This window comes from Chelon labrosus, assembly GCF_963514085.1.
Source record: "Chelon labrosus genome assembly, chromosome: 1".
NCBI lineage: Eukaryota > Metazoa > Chordata > Actinopteri > Mugiliformes > Mugilidae > Chelon > Chelon labrosus.
Window position 1 is genome coordinate 22,419,303 of NC_140337.1, and position 16,807 is coordinate 22,436,109.

A 16,807-nucleotide genomic window follows, 5' to 3' on the forward strand; every position below is an offset into this window, starting at 1 on the left:
TCTTCTGCACTGCTTTTGAAATTAGCCCCAGAAGCTGCACACTACGAGAAGAATGCAAACGCAGGAACTATTACATTTGCATTCTTTATTTACTTTATTTAAACTCCGTGTCTTAATCCATCATAATCACTACTTGCTGCCTTAATCTACTTGGGCTGAGGAGAATGTTTCCCGCGTTAGCCCTTCTTTTGTTTATTCCCGACTGGAATTTGAGACATTAATTATACATAAGCGGTCACCTCATTTCAGCCTCGCCGTGCCGAAACCTGAGCGGTTTCTCACAACCTGTCACCGGCAATCACCTTCACTCTGGCTCTGTGGGTTGCGCCCGAGCCGGCCTGGAGAAACAATCCAGCAGCCAGCCATCAATCCACGACGCACACGGCGCTCCATGCCTGCTCTTAAAGCTGCCAGATCTTTGGATTTGTCAGTACCTCGCCGTCGGGCCCCCGAGGCTGTGTTTGCATCGTCGCTGGCAATGACAGGTTGTCCGGCCATTTCTGATTTGTCGCTTGGATTCGGGCCGCAGACCGCAAAGTGGTAATGCTCCGAACAGAGAGAGCTGATATAATGCCTTCAGGGCAGGTTGAGAGAATAAGCAGGTCACTCTTTCCCAGGCTTTTTGCAGATTTAATCTCCTTCTGTCAACACAAAGGTTTTTTTTTTATTTGGAGCTCCACTTGTTTCAATATGCAGGAAAAAGGAGATTGCGGCGAAATGGAACCGAGAAAAGTTATAAAATCCAATACGCTATCAACATATTGTACATGCAGGGTGTCCTATTCTTCGCTGTTGACATTGTGAGATCATTGCGAAAGGAAAACTGTCACACAAATGCTCTTAAAAGTTTCCAGACTAACCGCTTCTTGGTTTTTATCTGCTCGTTTTCAGGTCCACCGACTACGGAACGACGTACACCAAGCTCAATCTGATGCCAGGGACGACCATTGTGGTGACAAGTTTCTACATCTGCCCGACCAACAAGAAAAAGGTAGGAGTTTGCATCGATTTTGTTGTGATGCTTTGGCCGTGAGCTGAAAAGCACTGCGGATATTGTTTCCTTGGCCTCGCCGGTTAACAGCTTGGCTCTGGTGTGTTGTTGAAAGTTGTTGAGGCTGTGGTTGAGACGCGCCCGGTGATTTGAACGCGATCGGCTCAAACGAAAGACTTAAACTCTCGTGTTTGAAACGAATCACGGCGGTTCAGCGTTAAGGCCCAGAAACCATCACTCAGTGCAATATTGTGCAATCACAGTAAAATACCATATTTCACCAACGTAACGAGTCAGTTCAGCCAAACACACAACCTTAACACACAAAGCTATCACCCCTAAGTGGTACTATGGTAAATACGACATTGTGAGCACGTAGAACTTTGGTATAAAAGTACTAAAGACATCTTGTAATGTCCTTTTCCCGGTGTCAGAGAAAAATTGTGGATACTAAGGTTAGAGAACTTGGGAAATTTGCCCCAGACAGATTTGAGTCACGTTCCTTGGTTCTGATTCCTTAGATTTCTCGTAAAGCATCGTTCTTTTATAATATTCGACCTTTCTGATAAAGTTTCACGTCTAATGGGGCCCCGTGTCTCAGGTTGGTGATGTGGGCTCTCTGTTGTAAGTCTGTAGTCTCAAGCTGAATCCCAGGTGACACCGCTGGTTATTGTCCTCGAGCTTGAGAAAGCTCTCCTCCAGACTCTCCAGAAAACAGCTGTTTCAAACTGGACCTCATGTCCAAAGCAGGCATAACATTATGACCACTGACAGGAGAAGTGAATAACATTAACCATTTTGTGACAATCCAGTGTTCTGCTGGGAAACTTTTGAAACTGGCGTTCATTGGTGTGGATGTTACTTAGACATGTAGCACCCACCTAAACCAGACCAGGCACCCCCACCCCATAGCAATGACACTGCTTGATGGCAGCATCCATCTCCAGCAGGATGCAACCTGACACAGGCACACACCCAAAAATGATTATGACTAACAACCTTCTGGATGCGCCACGTCCATCCTCTGGTGAGTCACAACTGTTTTGGAGGCACAAGGGAGACCTACAAAAAATTAGGAAGGTGGTCATAATGTTATGCCTGATCAGTGTACACTGCAGTATAGACCAAAATGAAGGAATGACAAGGAATCCTGGCCAAAAAGAAAATTGGCGGGATGTCCACATTGTGTACACCCCACGACAGAGATTGGCTGAATGATAGCGTCTAATATTTTTGTAATTCCTCATCACTTCTGTCGTTTTGCACTCTCTTAGTCATCCAACATCCTTTGACCACATGCACCCTCCCCCACACACCTCACAGTTATTCAATCCACAGACGGCCCCAGAACTCCACTGAATTTCAAAAAGCAGGCAGCAGATAAGCTGAAGTGAGGGCCAAGAGGTACAGTTAAGGTGACTTAAGCCGCGATACGACTGGACTGCCCGCCGAGGCGGCCTGCTCTGATTGGCGGCCGTTATCGCCCGGGTCCAGGGCTCCTCCGATCGATCGGTCGGGGAGATGGAGGAAGATTAGATGCAGTCACTTTTCTCACTTCCTGCTCCAGTCCCCACTCCCGCTGTCTGCACAGGATCTGCCATCGCATCTTCTTCCCACACACACACACTGAACAGCGGAGGGCCAGGCAGCATGGGAGCATTTAATTGCATGGGAATGGAGTCATCTTAATTTCCCTTAGGGACGGAACGAGACGAGCGGGGGAAAGAGAGTGACTGGCGCCGAGAGTGTGTGTTGTGACAGTGGGATGTCTGGTAATATGTGCCGAGGATCAAGCTGCTGCTTAAACACACCTCCAGGCCTGGCAGGAGGTGAGTGATGGAAAGGTTCAGCGCTGCTTGCCGGAATCAGCGTGCGTGCGTGGGTGTGCTTCTGCTATTGTTGCATGAGAAAGTGTCGAGTGGAAGGCAGTGGACGGAGGCCCGGCGCCAGTCGGTGCGTGCGGACTCTGAAACGAGGCATTGTTATGCACTCTTACGCGCCTTTTTAACATCCAAATTGTGAGAGATCACGCGCACACACGTGAGGGCCTTTTGATCAATACGGCTAATCACGTCAGAAAACAGCAGACAAGTGGGTCTGTAAGCTCTGTGCAGGGATTACACACAGCGCGAAGGGATCACATGGGAAAGGTGTGAGGGGCCTCTGGTAATCAATAGGACTTGAGGCAATTAGAGAGAGAGGAGAGTCTTCAGAAGGAGACAATGTCGTCCTCTCTTTCTCTCTCTCTCCATCGCATCACCGAGGGCTCCATTAAAGGGCCGCTCAAGGCCCTCGGCAGGAGAGGTCTCCCAAGGACCCTTGACACATTTCAACACAAATAGAGACGTAAATAAACTTTGAGTCTGGAAGCTTGGCACACTCTCTGTCTCTCCCCCCAGTCGTCTCCAGGGGCGCGTCAGATGGGCGAGTGCTTGCACAGGTCCGTTTTCTTGTTGCTGAGCGCTTAGTGTGGGATATAAATGAAGGTTCAAGTGTATGCTAATAGTGATTTTGAAGCCTCCTTTTCTTGTGCTACTTATTTACTGGATCTCTGCCAGCCCGTCTTGGAGATTACAGCAGGGCTTGTTTCTTACACTCTCTGAGAGCACAATTGGGTTGAGGGGAGGGGCCTCTGTGGATCATCCTGCAGATACTTGATCAGTTTGGGATCTAGTGAATTTGGAGGCCAGGTCAACACCTTTTGGGCTGCTGCCATCAAGGAGTGTCTTTGCTATGGGGTGGGGGTGCCTGGTCTAGTCTAGGTGGGTGCTACTTGTCTAAGGAACATCCACACCAATGAATGCCAGGTCCAAACATTGCCCTGCTTCAAGAAACAAAAGGTGGATTTGAAATTGGTTGTTTAACGTGACCTCAAGATCCAAGATGGCAGCTTGGCGCATCAACATTACTGGAAGCAGTGGTAATATAGTATAGTGGCGAATGGCATGCAGTAGTGCTCCCTCAGCTGTGTTTCCTCTGGTCTGTTGCCAAACCAGAATTTGAAAAGGACAGTTCATAGACTGAACAAAATCTAAACCAACAGACCTAATTGTTCATATTATTTTTCATTAACAGTTAGCACCCAATGAAGAGCTCAACCAATATTAGCAATACCTCTTGCCACAGATGAAATGATAAAACTCCAACTGGGAAAGCAATCTGAAATCTTTGCAAATATAGATGGATGTTTCCTACGGTGATCCTGCCTCCTTGTCCCTACTGACTTTTGTCCCTACGTATCAAAGCGGCTCGAAAACATCCTGCAAATGGCGAGTGAGCGCAGAGGAGTCAAATCACTTCAAGCATCCAAGGTGTCGGAGAAAATTAAAGCAGTTCTGGTCGACTCCGGCGTATCCCGTGGTTTATTTCGTGGTCCATTAACGGCTTATCCAAATCTGATCCCTATTGAAATGCCGTGCCCCCTGATGATTGAGCATGTTTTTAAAAAGACGGACGCTCCGAAAACACTCGGCGGCATCTGAACACTCATCTGTGGGTTTATAAAACGGTCTTAACGTCACCACCTCTGCAAAAAAAATAAAAATAAAAAACAGCATCACCTTGAGGAATCCCGTCAAAGTCAGAGGCCACCGAAGACAAACCACCTTCTGAGCCGGTGTCCTCAATTATGTCTTCGGTCACTATTCAGCGTGGCATCTCCTCAGAGAGGAGCAGCGCCAGTGATTTCCTGCCTGTTGTCAGAACTAAAATTTGATTTTGATGAACAGCAAAGTATATTCGGCTCTATTATAGTGGACTGTTTTAAACTGACAGTGCTTGAGGAAGGCACCACTCTTTTCCGGGCTGGTCGTTCCTGCGCAGCCCCTTTTGAGTGCTACACTATTTCTGCTCGCCGGTAAGCTATTTAATGATGTCTTTAAGTGTGTAATAAAATGCTAGGAAACGCAGGTCAGGAATCCAACCTGATACTGGGACATTAATATTCAAACCTCCCACTTTATGTGATCACATCCCGATCTGCCAAAAGAAAGAACGACATGACATTGCACTTTTATTTTATTATTATTATAATTGCACTTATAATAGACACTTTTTTTTTTTCCTTTAGCGTAACATTCCGGTCTGGATCCAGCAAGATTCACTCCCCAGCCAGGAGGGTTTACCAGTTTAATATATAAAATATCACAATATTCACTTCATAAGTGAGCACAGGACTGACAGAACCAGAAAAGATATTGCTTCAGGCGGAGAGTCAAGTGATGGCGGAGTTTAAATTTTTCTTTATACATAGAGTGGAGGGGTCAAAATGAGAGATAAGGACTTAACAAACTAGCTCAAGGCTTCTGCTTCCACTACTCTTTTAGTGCCCTTGTGCAAATGCTGCAAATCTTTATCAGTCTTTAAAGTTTCGGGAAGTTGCTCGATCAGCAAGGGAGGTTTTAGAATAATAGGCTGTTTAGGCTTCTATGTCAATCTGATGATGTAGCTACGGCGACAGCACAGACCCGGCTGCTTCTCCATCTCCACAATTTTTGAATTGACTGCTTGGGATCAATAAAGATGGAACAGATCGAGGAGAGGTTAACTGACGAGGTTTGGAGATAAAAACACTTGTATGACTCGTCTTGGGCAAAATCTTGGCGAAATTTCCGAGAAAGTTTCAATCGCCATTCTTGAAAGTTGAATCAGGAAGTAGAAAAAAAAATTAACCCGACTGGCAAAAAAGACACAGCGCCAACTAGGGTCTGGGTGGCGTTTTTACAATGCGAGCCAGACCGCTGAGCCCACAAGTATAAATGGCTCGCAGTGGCGTAGGCTACGTAGGTTATGGCGTCTATCCAAGCAGTACCTTAAATGAGCCTTAAGATGCAAAACGATCAGTGAAGACTGTTTTATTCAAAATTTCTCATGCAGACCTTGTTTGTTGAATAGATAAATGTATTAATGTGTTTATGTGTATTGTGGTTTTCAAATCTGCAGTAGTTGCTATAAAGTTTTCTCAGTGGTGGAACATTTCTCTGTTTCTCCAAAGAATTGTGCATTCTGATTTGTAATTTAGGTTTTACATAGAAAGTTTATTTCTAAAGCACCTACTAATCCAACCTTCGTTAATTCACCACACTCACAGCTTAACATGTAACTTGATCCAGTGGATAAAATCTGCAGCAGCAACAACAACAGCTCGGAGTGAGGTGAAAACAAATTGACAGTAGTTTTTGAAAATGCCTTTAGTCACCTACCCAGATGGAAAAAGAAGAAAGCCCGAAAAGAACAAAGCCCCCAAAAAGAACAAAGCGGGGAGGAAAAAAATAGACACTGAGATGAGTAAACGCAGGCATGCAATGAAAAGAGTTTTTTTTTTTTTTTTTTTAAGAAAAGGAAAATAAGAAAAAGAGTCATAGACTGAGTGATACTGTAGATTTACCGTCAGCATTTCGGTGATTGGCAGTTCAAAGAGCTTCAAAGGGAGACGTGAGATCTTCAGATATGGACACATTATGTTCAGATGATATTCCTGTGATGAGGAACATTTTCTGTAATCTCAGACAGACTACCCCATTCTTTCCTGTGACTGATGGTGCAATAACTGTCTGTGAAATAATACCGCCTACGATCTCTTTCTGGCTGTCAACATAGAGCATATATTAGTAGATGGAGCATTTTTCTCTAAGGCAAAATTTGCCTTCTTTGTCTGCTCTCAAAGAGGAGTGGGTCTGGGGAATAATCGTGAACAAAATGATGGTAAAAGCAGTTCAGTAGTAATAAAGGCCACTCGGTTTATGGAAAAATGCCTTAAAATAGTATGTGGGGATGAATAAGATGAGAGGAGGGTGTTATCTGTGTTACCTTTGTATGTGAAGAAAAAGAACTCACGAGAACTTTAAACTCGGCTCCATGCTTATTAATACCTCAAGTTTGCATCAGCTATTAATGTTGCTCGGATCAATTGTGTCCTAATAGCAGTTCTGTATCAACTGCGCAAGTGGCCATTAGTTGACTTGTTGACGCCTCCTAGAAGACAGGTGAGGATCCCAGTGGGTTGTTGAAGCAAAGTTGCAGCGGTTCATCAAGTGTATGGAAATACTTCACTAAAGATGAAGCCTATACTACCGTGAAATGTCAGTCCTGAGACACAACAAATGTGCCACTGCATTTAATTTTGACCAGGTTAAGGGGAGGGAAAGGTATGGGATAGGATGAAAGGGTTGGGGGGATGGGATGAAGGAAGATGTAGAAACCGATGGTTGTCATCTGATGTTCAGATGGAGGAACCCAGGGAGTGAGCTTCAGGGTGGGGGCATATCGGAATAAGGCTTTAGAGAAATACCGCGTTTTTTAAATGTTTTTTTTTTTTTTTTTATCATCCAATCTTACAACACGCTGTGAAGTACTATTAAATGCTATCGACGATGCCGATTTATATAGGCTATACATATCTGCAGAGCAAAGTAAGCTCATGTGGTTATGTTCCGTTCTGTTGTGTTCTATTAGTTGACATTGTTGCTGTGGTAGACCATGTTTTTTGTCCTTGATGTCAGTGAATGCACCATACGAGAGACAGAAGTTATGGTAGAGCTGCGAGTTTACGGAGCGAGAGCAGCATATGACTGTGTTTATGGTGTTATCGTGGGCTACAGCGGACAGTAGCCTCTGTAGCTTCCTTCGTGTGAGACCCTACAATATGTATTCAGGTCAAGAATATAGATTTCATTGTTGCAAAGCATTACTTTCTACTGTGTTTTTAGGTGTGATGTCATCGACTAGTCGACGTCGACTTTAAAAATTGGAATTGGCTATGTCTTCTGGGGGATCAAATGGAGCTGCAGAGCTCCAAGGAGGTTGCCATGTTGGGTTTCATTGTAATGTCAAGAATGTGTAATTACCAAGTGTCTTTGGTTTTGGATTGCTCACATTTGAACAAACTTTCAAAACGGTTTTTACAGTAATGCTTGGTATCTATGGTATGTTTGGGGAAAGGAATTTGTGGAAGACAAACCACCTTAAGAACCTAGTCAGTACAAATGTATGCTTGTCAGTTTCCATTATTTAAGGATCAGTTTCAATGAGGCCACTTTGACCCTGAAAAATTATGCTTCAATTTATCTGACGCAAGCTGATATTTACTATTTCTCCAAACCAGGCTTTCAAAGTCTCCTTCTGTTTTGAAGTCTCTTTTCATTCAGGCTTCTATCCCCATTTCAGGGCCATTTCAGAGCTGCTGACTCCTAAGATATGACAGTTACGATGTGGCCATGCTGGCTCCTTTCTGTGTGATCAATGGTCAATAATTCAGTAGGTTTACAGACATACTTTGATGGAGCACTTTGCTCTCAGCCCCTGGGGGTTTAACCAAGTGTTTGTCCATCCCCTTTCCTGAGAAACTAGCTGTGTGAAAAGACTTGGATATACAAAGTTAAGCTAGTCTCTTATGTGTGTGTGGCTCCCATACTAATGTTGCTGTGGAGCAGAGCTGAGCTGTGTGGCATCTAAATAAATTGTAGGTTTTCTTTTTTTATTGAAACAAAAATAAAAGACATGCAAAGTGACCCTTTGGCACAGCTTGACATGGAACAGCACGTGCTGCAGGGCGGAAAGCTACACTGGTCTAACCACAGCAGAGCTACATGAATACCACCCATTACCCCATTGCTTTCTCTTCTTCGTTCTGTCCCTGCAGCCATGTTTTCTACATATACCGCACAGTAGCAGCCTTCCTTTTATTCTCTGCCCAAACACTGATCTGAGACCTGCACATGGCCTGATAAGCGCATGGTGTAACCGTGAACCGGGGACAGTCGGTGGCAAGGTTAGCCGGCAGAAGCTAGCGCTAACAGTCGCCGGAGGGTTATCGACTTTGGATTCCGCCACAGACGTTTGGTCCGCCCACGCCGCCATTGCATGGAAGCACTGCTCGATTTCTGAGTCTGCATGCTTCATCTGAAGCCTCGGAAAAGACAAGTGCCAGGGTCTGAGGCTCAGTCAGGAAGCAACTCATTTTGCATGACAAAAAAAAAAATAAACTTTAGATCATCACAGGTCACAGAGAAAAAGGTTCCGTATTGGATTTTTATAAATGCACAAAGGCCACAGTTCATGCATTTTCTGTTGGCGTTTCTTTGATATGAAACTAGACACACCATGACACAGACAGGATGCATTTAAGGCAGCAAGTACCAGGTCATGGTAGAGTCAGGTTTTCTTTATGTCTTCCTTTCAGCTGATCAGCACCTCCTTTATCAGCAGTCTACATGCATCTCACTGATAGCAGACAACTGTTCAGATTTGCTCACTGACTCAGACACGAAGGGCAACAGGTTTCAATTCATTTTCAATGGAAGCCAACCTTATGAAGCGACAATATGACACTTCTCACCATGTGACCGACTGGCTATCAAAGTTGAGTTGGCGGCAACTTTTTTCCAATGCTCCCCTGTCTTGTTAACCAATCATGTGAGTTTTTTTCATTAGTTAAGTTTTAAACAGATGACCACATCAAAAAACGTCAAAAAGCCATAGCAGGACAGGAGATGTGAATAACATTGACCATCTTGTGACAATTCAGTGTTCCGCTGGAAAAACATTTAGACCTGCAATTCATTGGTGTGGATGTTACTTAGACATGTAGCACCCACCTGGACCAGACCAGACACCAACACCCCATAGCAATTTCAATCCTTGATGGCAGCAGCCAGACACAGGCACACACACACAAACAGTTTAGGAACAACTCAAAAAAACATGAAAATCTCAAGGTGTTGACCTGGCCTCCAAATTCACTAGATCCCAAACTGATCAAGTATCTATGGGTTGATCCAAAGAGGCCCCTCCCCTGAGTCCATAGGACCCAAAGGCCCCCACTAACAACATTCGTCATTCTGTTACCAGACACCACAGGACACCCTCAGAAGGCCCATGTCCACTCTTAACTGTTTTTGAGACACAAGGGGATCCTACACAATATTAGGAAGGTGGTCATAATGTTATGCCTGATTGGTGTACCGTTGCATAAGACATTCCAGAGTAATAAATCTTAAGGTGAAGTGGAAATGACATTCTACCTCGTTTCTGTTTAACATTCAGGGTATGTTTGACACCCAGCAGGTTAATCCAGCTCTGCTCCTGTCTCCACATTGACCTTGACTTCGCTGATCCTGTCTTCTTACTGTTGCACCGTCGTTCACACCGTCGGCTCCGTCTCATATTCCATCCGCAGTGTTACTGCTGCGGGTCCCTGCGGAGCGTGATAAATCATATTTCCACAGTCTATTCAGATTATAGCGTAGCATTAGCTGTGATCATCTTTAACCTAGCATTGATCGCAGCTATTGACCCACATGCTCCGTCCAGCTGGGCTCTTGTGTTTGTCCTCCCGCGCCGCAGCAGAGGCCCCGGGGGGAATCGGCTCTGCTGCTCTCAGCCCCATTCGCATGCCCGGGCCCTAAATGGATTGACCTGACCTCGATCCCCCCGATTCGGATCAATAGGCAGCGGTCCAGATCCATTGACTCACACTGCTATCTGCTGGCTCGCCCTGGAGGGAGCCCGGGCTCTGAACTCTCCGTCATGCAGCTTTTGCAGGCATGTAAATGCTGCAATGTGCTTGTCTCTGAATTTTAGAGCCATATGTGTTTGCTGCACTCTGGAGTTTAATGGGGCTTGGTTAATATTTCAATGCAGCTGAAGTAGACTGAATATAAGAGCAGACATCAGAGGAAGAGAAAATAAAGACGGGGCAGTCTGAAATCTGTGTTTTTCTGCTTTGTATAAGTCACACAGTGTGTTGTGAAATGTATAAATGAATCTCTCATTGAAGTCAACATTTGTATTCTATGCAGAGGCCGCCACCGCCAAAGAGGAGACGTATCAGTTTTGACGTAGCTCTTTAACTGGCCTAGTTGTTTAAGCGTGGAGTCTAAAAATAAATATGGCTGCCACTAATCCCTGTATAATGTCCCTTCCTGATTAAGGAGAGCTAAGTTTTGTTCCACGGAATTCAATTTTTGACGTCTCCCAGTAGGTTTACGCATGTATAGGGTTACAAACAGTACTAGCCTGGTGAGTTGTAGTGCTGCACTAAAAAAAAAAAAAATCACTATTTTAGTTTCTTCTTCCTCCGTCCACCTATTTCTTTATTCATCCTTTTCATTAACGTCAGGCTTCCTCCACCTTGTCCATCTACTGCCACACTATCCATCCACCTATCAGTTATTGATGGGTTGTTGCTTTTTTTCCCACCTGTGTGAATTTCTTCCTACTTCTCATGTCCATCTTCACACATATTATCTTCTTTCTGTATTCCATGTGTATAAATTACTCTCCGGCCACTCCTTCCCGCCATGTTCGCCACCATAATCACCTGACCCTTCCCCACCTTACCCGCTCAGCTGTGTCCATACTCATCAGTTCCCTCTGCTTATATACCGCTAATCACGCAGACATTACCAGACTGTCTTTGGATACCCGCCAGAGAATTCTTTACTCTTACTGTTTTTTGCCAGTCGGGTTCATTTTTGTTTCCACTTCCTGCTTCACTTCCAACAATGGCGACTGAAACTTTTGCCAAAATTTCGCAGAAGACGAGTCGTACAAATGTTTGTATCTCCGAACCTCCTCAGTTAACCTTTCCTCGATGTGTTCCCACCAGAGGTGGAAAGAGTACTAAAAATTTGTACTCAAGTACAAGTACCATTACATTGCTTAAATTATACTCAATTCCAAGTAAAAGTACTGGTCTTAAAAAAATACTTAAGTAAAAGTAAAAAGTACTCTTCTCAAAAACTACTCAGAGTATTAATTACTTTTCAACCAGATGTTTTATTACATCAATAGCAGGCAGAAAATTTTTTTGTAAACAAAATCAAATATTTCTTTTGTTAAAAGATAGATAAAACAAAATCAAACCTTTTGTTATTCCTCACACATGTCACACGTGGTCACATGTAACCAATCAAAGTCAAAATAAAGTCAGTCCAGAGAGTGACTTCAAAAGCATCTTGTACTCAAATCACATCTGTAAACACAACAAAGTCAGCATCTGTCCCTCCACTCTGGCTCTTACTTTCTCCCTTTTCGCTCAGATGTCAATGCACAGAACAGTTTAAACTCTCTTTTTCTCCATTTTGGCTTTTTTCCCTCCAAATCTTCATTCAATTAAGCGCTCTCTGGCTGTGTACTGCCGCAGCTGCGGAGTTGTCCTTTCCTTACGTCATCACGTTAATCAATTGGCGCGGTCGCGGATTGGGGGCGTACTCAGTAGCGACTTTTAATTCTAAAAGTAGCGGAGTAGATTACATGCTGCAAATTGTACTCAAGTATGAGTAAAATTACACACTTTAAAAAAATACTCAGAAAAGTATAAGTACCCAAAAAATCTACTTAATTACAGTAATGTGAGTATTTGTAATTCGTTACTTCCACCCCTGGTTCCCACCTTCATTGATCCCAAAACAAGTCAATTCAAAAATTTTGGAGATGGAGAAGGAGCCGGAAATACTGAAGCGGAAACACGCTGCTACCAAGTGGACCAATCACAGCTCTTGTGGTCTACGTTGCTGTGATGTGTAGTTACATTTCTCGGGAAGTGCATGTTGGCTACGGCGCCAGGGTCCGCCTATTAACCTGTTTGTACCTAGACCCTGATATTTACCTGCTTACTTTGTCTTGGTTGCATCAGCTTTTATGACTATTAGCTATTTCCTTGTTCAACTTGCTCCTAGCTTTTTGTCCCCCTCCATGCCATCCTTTGGCCCCTTTCCCTGCAGGAACTGTTTCAGTTATCCAGGAACCTTCTCAGGAACTCAGGAAGTTTTTAGAGGAACAGTTCCTCGGGTGCTTCTTGTCGAAAAAGCGAAAACAAATCCAACTTTTGTGCACTTTTTAGAGACTCATCAACTAACGTGAACTCAGAAGCAGTGAAAACTCAAGTGAAGATGTGCAGAAGGGACTGAAAGACCTCATTTACACCTGGAAATAACCTGCATGTGTTCTCCATCAGAGAATGGTTTCCGGCAATGGCTGCTTCCCGCGCCTTGGTTTTTGGCGGCGCCCTGAGATTGTTGCCTTCTGTATCAGCAGCTTGAGTTCACATCTAGCGCTGCCTGTTAGCTTATAGGTGCCTAGCTTGAGCTGCTAGTAGCACTAGCTAGACTAGCACACAAGGTGATATTCATTTTTTGTTTCCCACATAATGTATCTATGGACTGAATTACACATTAATACTATATGCTCTTTGTCAAAGGAGACACAATTCCCGCCAGTTTAGTTCTTGAAAACAGTCTTCTTAGTTCCTGGAACTATTTGATCAAACAGGAACTTTATTTTTTACCATTTTTACACTTCCTCTCACTCTTTACAATGTTTGCTTTCATTTTTCTATTTTTATTTCCCTTTAAATATGACACCAAATGCCTTTGATAGGGCTTTCATGTCATCTGTATTTAGCCACCTCTTTAGTGGTATTATTAGCTTCACATTTTTCTGTTTCTTCCCTTCTTTTCTCAACATTTTTCTCACTAGTGTCTACCCCAGACATCCGGTCTTCCCTTTCCCCTCACCTACACAATGACTTCCAGTCTGCGCTAACGTCCACGATAAATATTAACACAATAGATTTATGTTTGCAATTGCCCTCCTATTTTCTCCTTCCTCCCGCTTCTCTCCAACATCCCTTGCCTCCTTTTCATCCTCCCCCTCCTTCGCTAACTGCAGACGACAGACCGTGAGCCAGACGCTTGAGATTGATTGACCGTGAGCGAGTATTGTGTGTGTGTGTGTGTGAGGAACGCCGGCGTATAGACAAATGAGGAGAAAGAGGAGATAGAGATGGTTGATTTATGCCGCAGGCGGAGGAGGGGCAGATGTTATAACCCCGTGGTCTCTTTGCTGATTTGCCGCTGATGTAGACGGCGAGTTTTTTACTCCGGGAGAGGATGGGAGGACGGCGTGATGAATAAGTAAACAATAAAAGGGTAGCAGAAAAATGGGACTTGCATCAGCAAATAAAATGCGGCGCTGCTCTAAAACTGTGTGTTGCATTGTGTCTCCCAGACCTTATTGGGGATTATTCAGAGCACTTCAGATGGAACTACGGGAACATGTGGAGGTTATGTGGAGAAATACAGCTGCACGGCTATTAGTTAACTACATCTTTCACATTTTTGATTTAAATGTCTCAGAACGGGACTGATATATACCTTTTCTTTGTATATTTGGCGTCAAGCTGCTGAACTATGTTTTGGCTTTGCACCTTTTCCCAGTTTTCTACTTTTCTCCCAAATGCAGCGCCTGTCACATTAGATTCATTGAAACAGGCTCACATCTGTGTGAAGACAAGAGCTTGATGGATTTAGCCGAAACCTCAAGTGCAAATTAAGGTTTCATGCACGGAAGGGGATTTTAGGACGCAACGGGTTGCATCATCGTCTTGATGATGTAACGCCACCGCCGCCACCAACAAACTGCCTTTCTGGTGCAACAGAACCGGTTGAATCCCAGCTAATCTCCCGCCGGGCAGAGCATGGTTGCAGAACCTGGGGTTTACGATAGGTTTCTGCAGGGCCGTGGTGGTGCAGGATGTTTGAGGGTAGGTTTTGGGGATCATCACCCAAAATGTTTGACGTAGTGTAAAGACAAAATGGCATTGCACAGTAAATTGGTGCAGCTACATGGACCTAGGGGTTGAACGACTTCCAAATATGTAGTGAAAGCCATATGATTCCGTTTTTTAAAGTTGACGTCACACATAAAAACACAGTAATGCTTTGTAACAATGTAATCTATATTCATTTTTTTGTGATTACATATTGTAGCCCCGGAATGTGCCACATGCCGAAGTGTCCTTGAGCAAGACACTGAACCCCCAGTTGCTCCCAGTGCATGGCACTGGTGTGTGAATGTGTGAGTGCTTTTGTGAGCGAATGGGTAGATGTGTCTATGACTGTAAAGCGCTTTGAGTACCAATAGGTAGAAAAGCGCTATATAAAAGCAAGGCCATTTACCATTTACATTGACATGTCGGTAGTATGGGCTTCATCTTTAGTGAAGTATTTCCACACACTTGATGAACCACCGGGCTCCCCACCTGACTTCTCTGAGGCATCCGTGTTGTTATTGTTACGCGATCGGCGACTAGTCGACTTCCTGCTAAAAGCGTCATGGCACAGCAGTAAAGTCAATTAGAGTCAATGCAGGATTGTCCAATATCAAAAAATGCATGTTTTACATTATATTGGACCAATGTTATTCAAATATTTATAGAAGAAAACAATTTAGTGCATTCATTGGTGAAGGAAACTATTAGTTCTGAAGTAATTCTTATAGCCTGCTAAGAGGTGCTCCTACCTCGGTCCTGAGACAGGTTTTTAAGCGGTAAACTCTCAGAATACTTGAGGTTTCTTCATTTGGCTAAGGCAGTATACACTGATCAGGCATAACATTATGACCTAATATTGTATAAGTCTACCTTGTGCCTCGAAGACTTATCAAAGAATGGACATGGACACCTTCTGAGGGTGTCCTGTGGTGTCTGGCAACAGGATGTTGTTAGTGGAGGGCCTTTGGGTCCTATGGGTTGCCGTCATCAAGGAGTGTCATTGCTATGGGGTGGGGGGAACCAGATAAGAGACATAACATTCATGACTTTTTTTGGCATTACAGAGAAGCCTAAAATTATACTTTCACAGGGCAGGGTTCAAGAGGTTTTTTGCTGTTTGGAGAGCTTGTGTCTGCGTGGATTTCTGTAAAGATTGTATTACCAATGAGTACCTCTTAACACTTTATATTTGATCATAAAACTTGTGCATGGAGTTCCATTTTTCAAAAATATATTTAATGTAGATACTCAGTATTTACCGGCTCGGGGAACGCTCTCCATCATGTCAGTGGGGTATGGTACTGAGTTGCCACGGTGTCTAACGTGTAAATAATCCATGGGATTTTTATTTGATCATAAAAACAGACCGTAGGCCGCAATATTTCATCCAAGTTCTTCGGGCGGCTCCTTGGGCCAGGTGCGGTTTTCTGTTCGTAAAGCTCAGAAGGTGTTCACCTCGTAAATCGTGCGTCTACACCGGCTTGTGTTTCTATCGGCTAGCTGTATGATGGATGAGCTCACACATCAAAGAGGAGATAAAGTCGAATAAAACAGTTGCACGCTAACTTTACAAAGACATGATATTGAGTAATAATGTATATATAGATACACATTATATTGTATGAGAACACATTATATCTAGTGCCTATTATCTATTTCTGTCTCACTCTCTCTCATCAACACTCCAGCCAATTCCCTCACTCACAATCTCTCTTTTGGGCATCTTCCAGCTTCTCTTTCTCACATTTTCCACTTATCTTCCCCCAATTCCATGGCAAGAAAGGAGGAGAAAAGATACCCTGGGCGCTAGAGAAAGGAAGAGAGAGCGAGGGGGGGAGAGAGAAGTGATGAAAGCCGAGGTCTAAAACTGGAAAATTGATCTTTTTCTTTGGGACTCCTCTTCTTTTGACTGCAAGCAGCACTGAATATAAATTGATAAATTTGCCAGACTGTACTTGCTATGACACCCAAGGCAAGTCGGGAATAAGATACGGCTCCCCGGCGTAGATACGGAGCAGGCAGAGGAGATCTCGCCGTCGGAGCTGAACATGCGGGATTACATCGAGTTTATGCTATTTATGTTGACCGAGGGAGATACATTCATTAGATGCCTCATGACGCAGAGCAGAAGTTAAAATACATTCTCTTGTGCAAATTTTTTCACTTATAGCTGCCCTAAATTTTAATCATCAAAACTAGGAGATTTTAAAATCTGTTCTCCAGGCGATAGGAATTTGGTTTTAACAGTATCTGTGTGAACAGGA

General features: G+C 43.9%; 1 protein-coding gene across 10 annotated transcripts in view; it reads left to right on the top strand.

The window, feature by feature from the left end:
• Positions 1-16,807, top strand: part of sorcs2 (sortilin-related VPS10 domain containing receptor 2) — a 327,128-nt gene that overhangs the window by 140,609 nt on the left and 169,712 nt on the right. For all 10 annotated transcript variants that reach the window (XM_084547581.1, XM_084547578.1, XM_084547580.1 and 7 more), the window contains exon 3: positions 892-991. In XM_084547581.1, the coding sequence (XP_084403707.1) occupies positions 892-991 (100 nt within the window). The remainder of the gene's footprint in view (positions 1-891; positions 992-16,807) is intronic.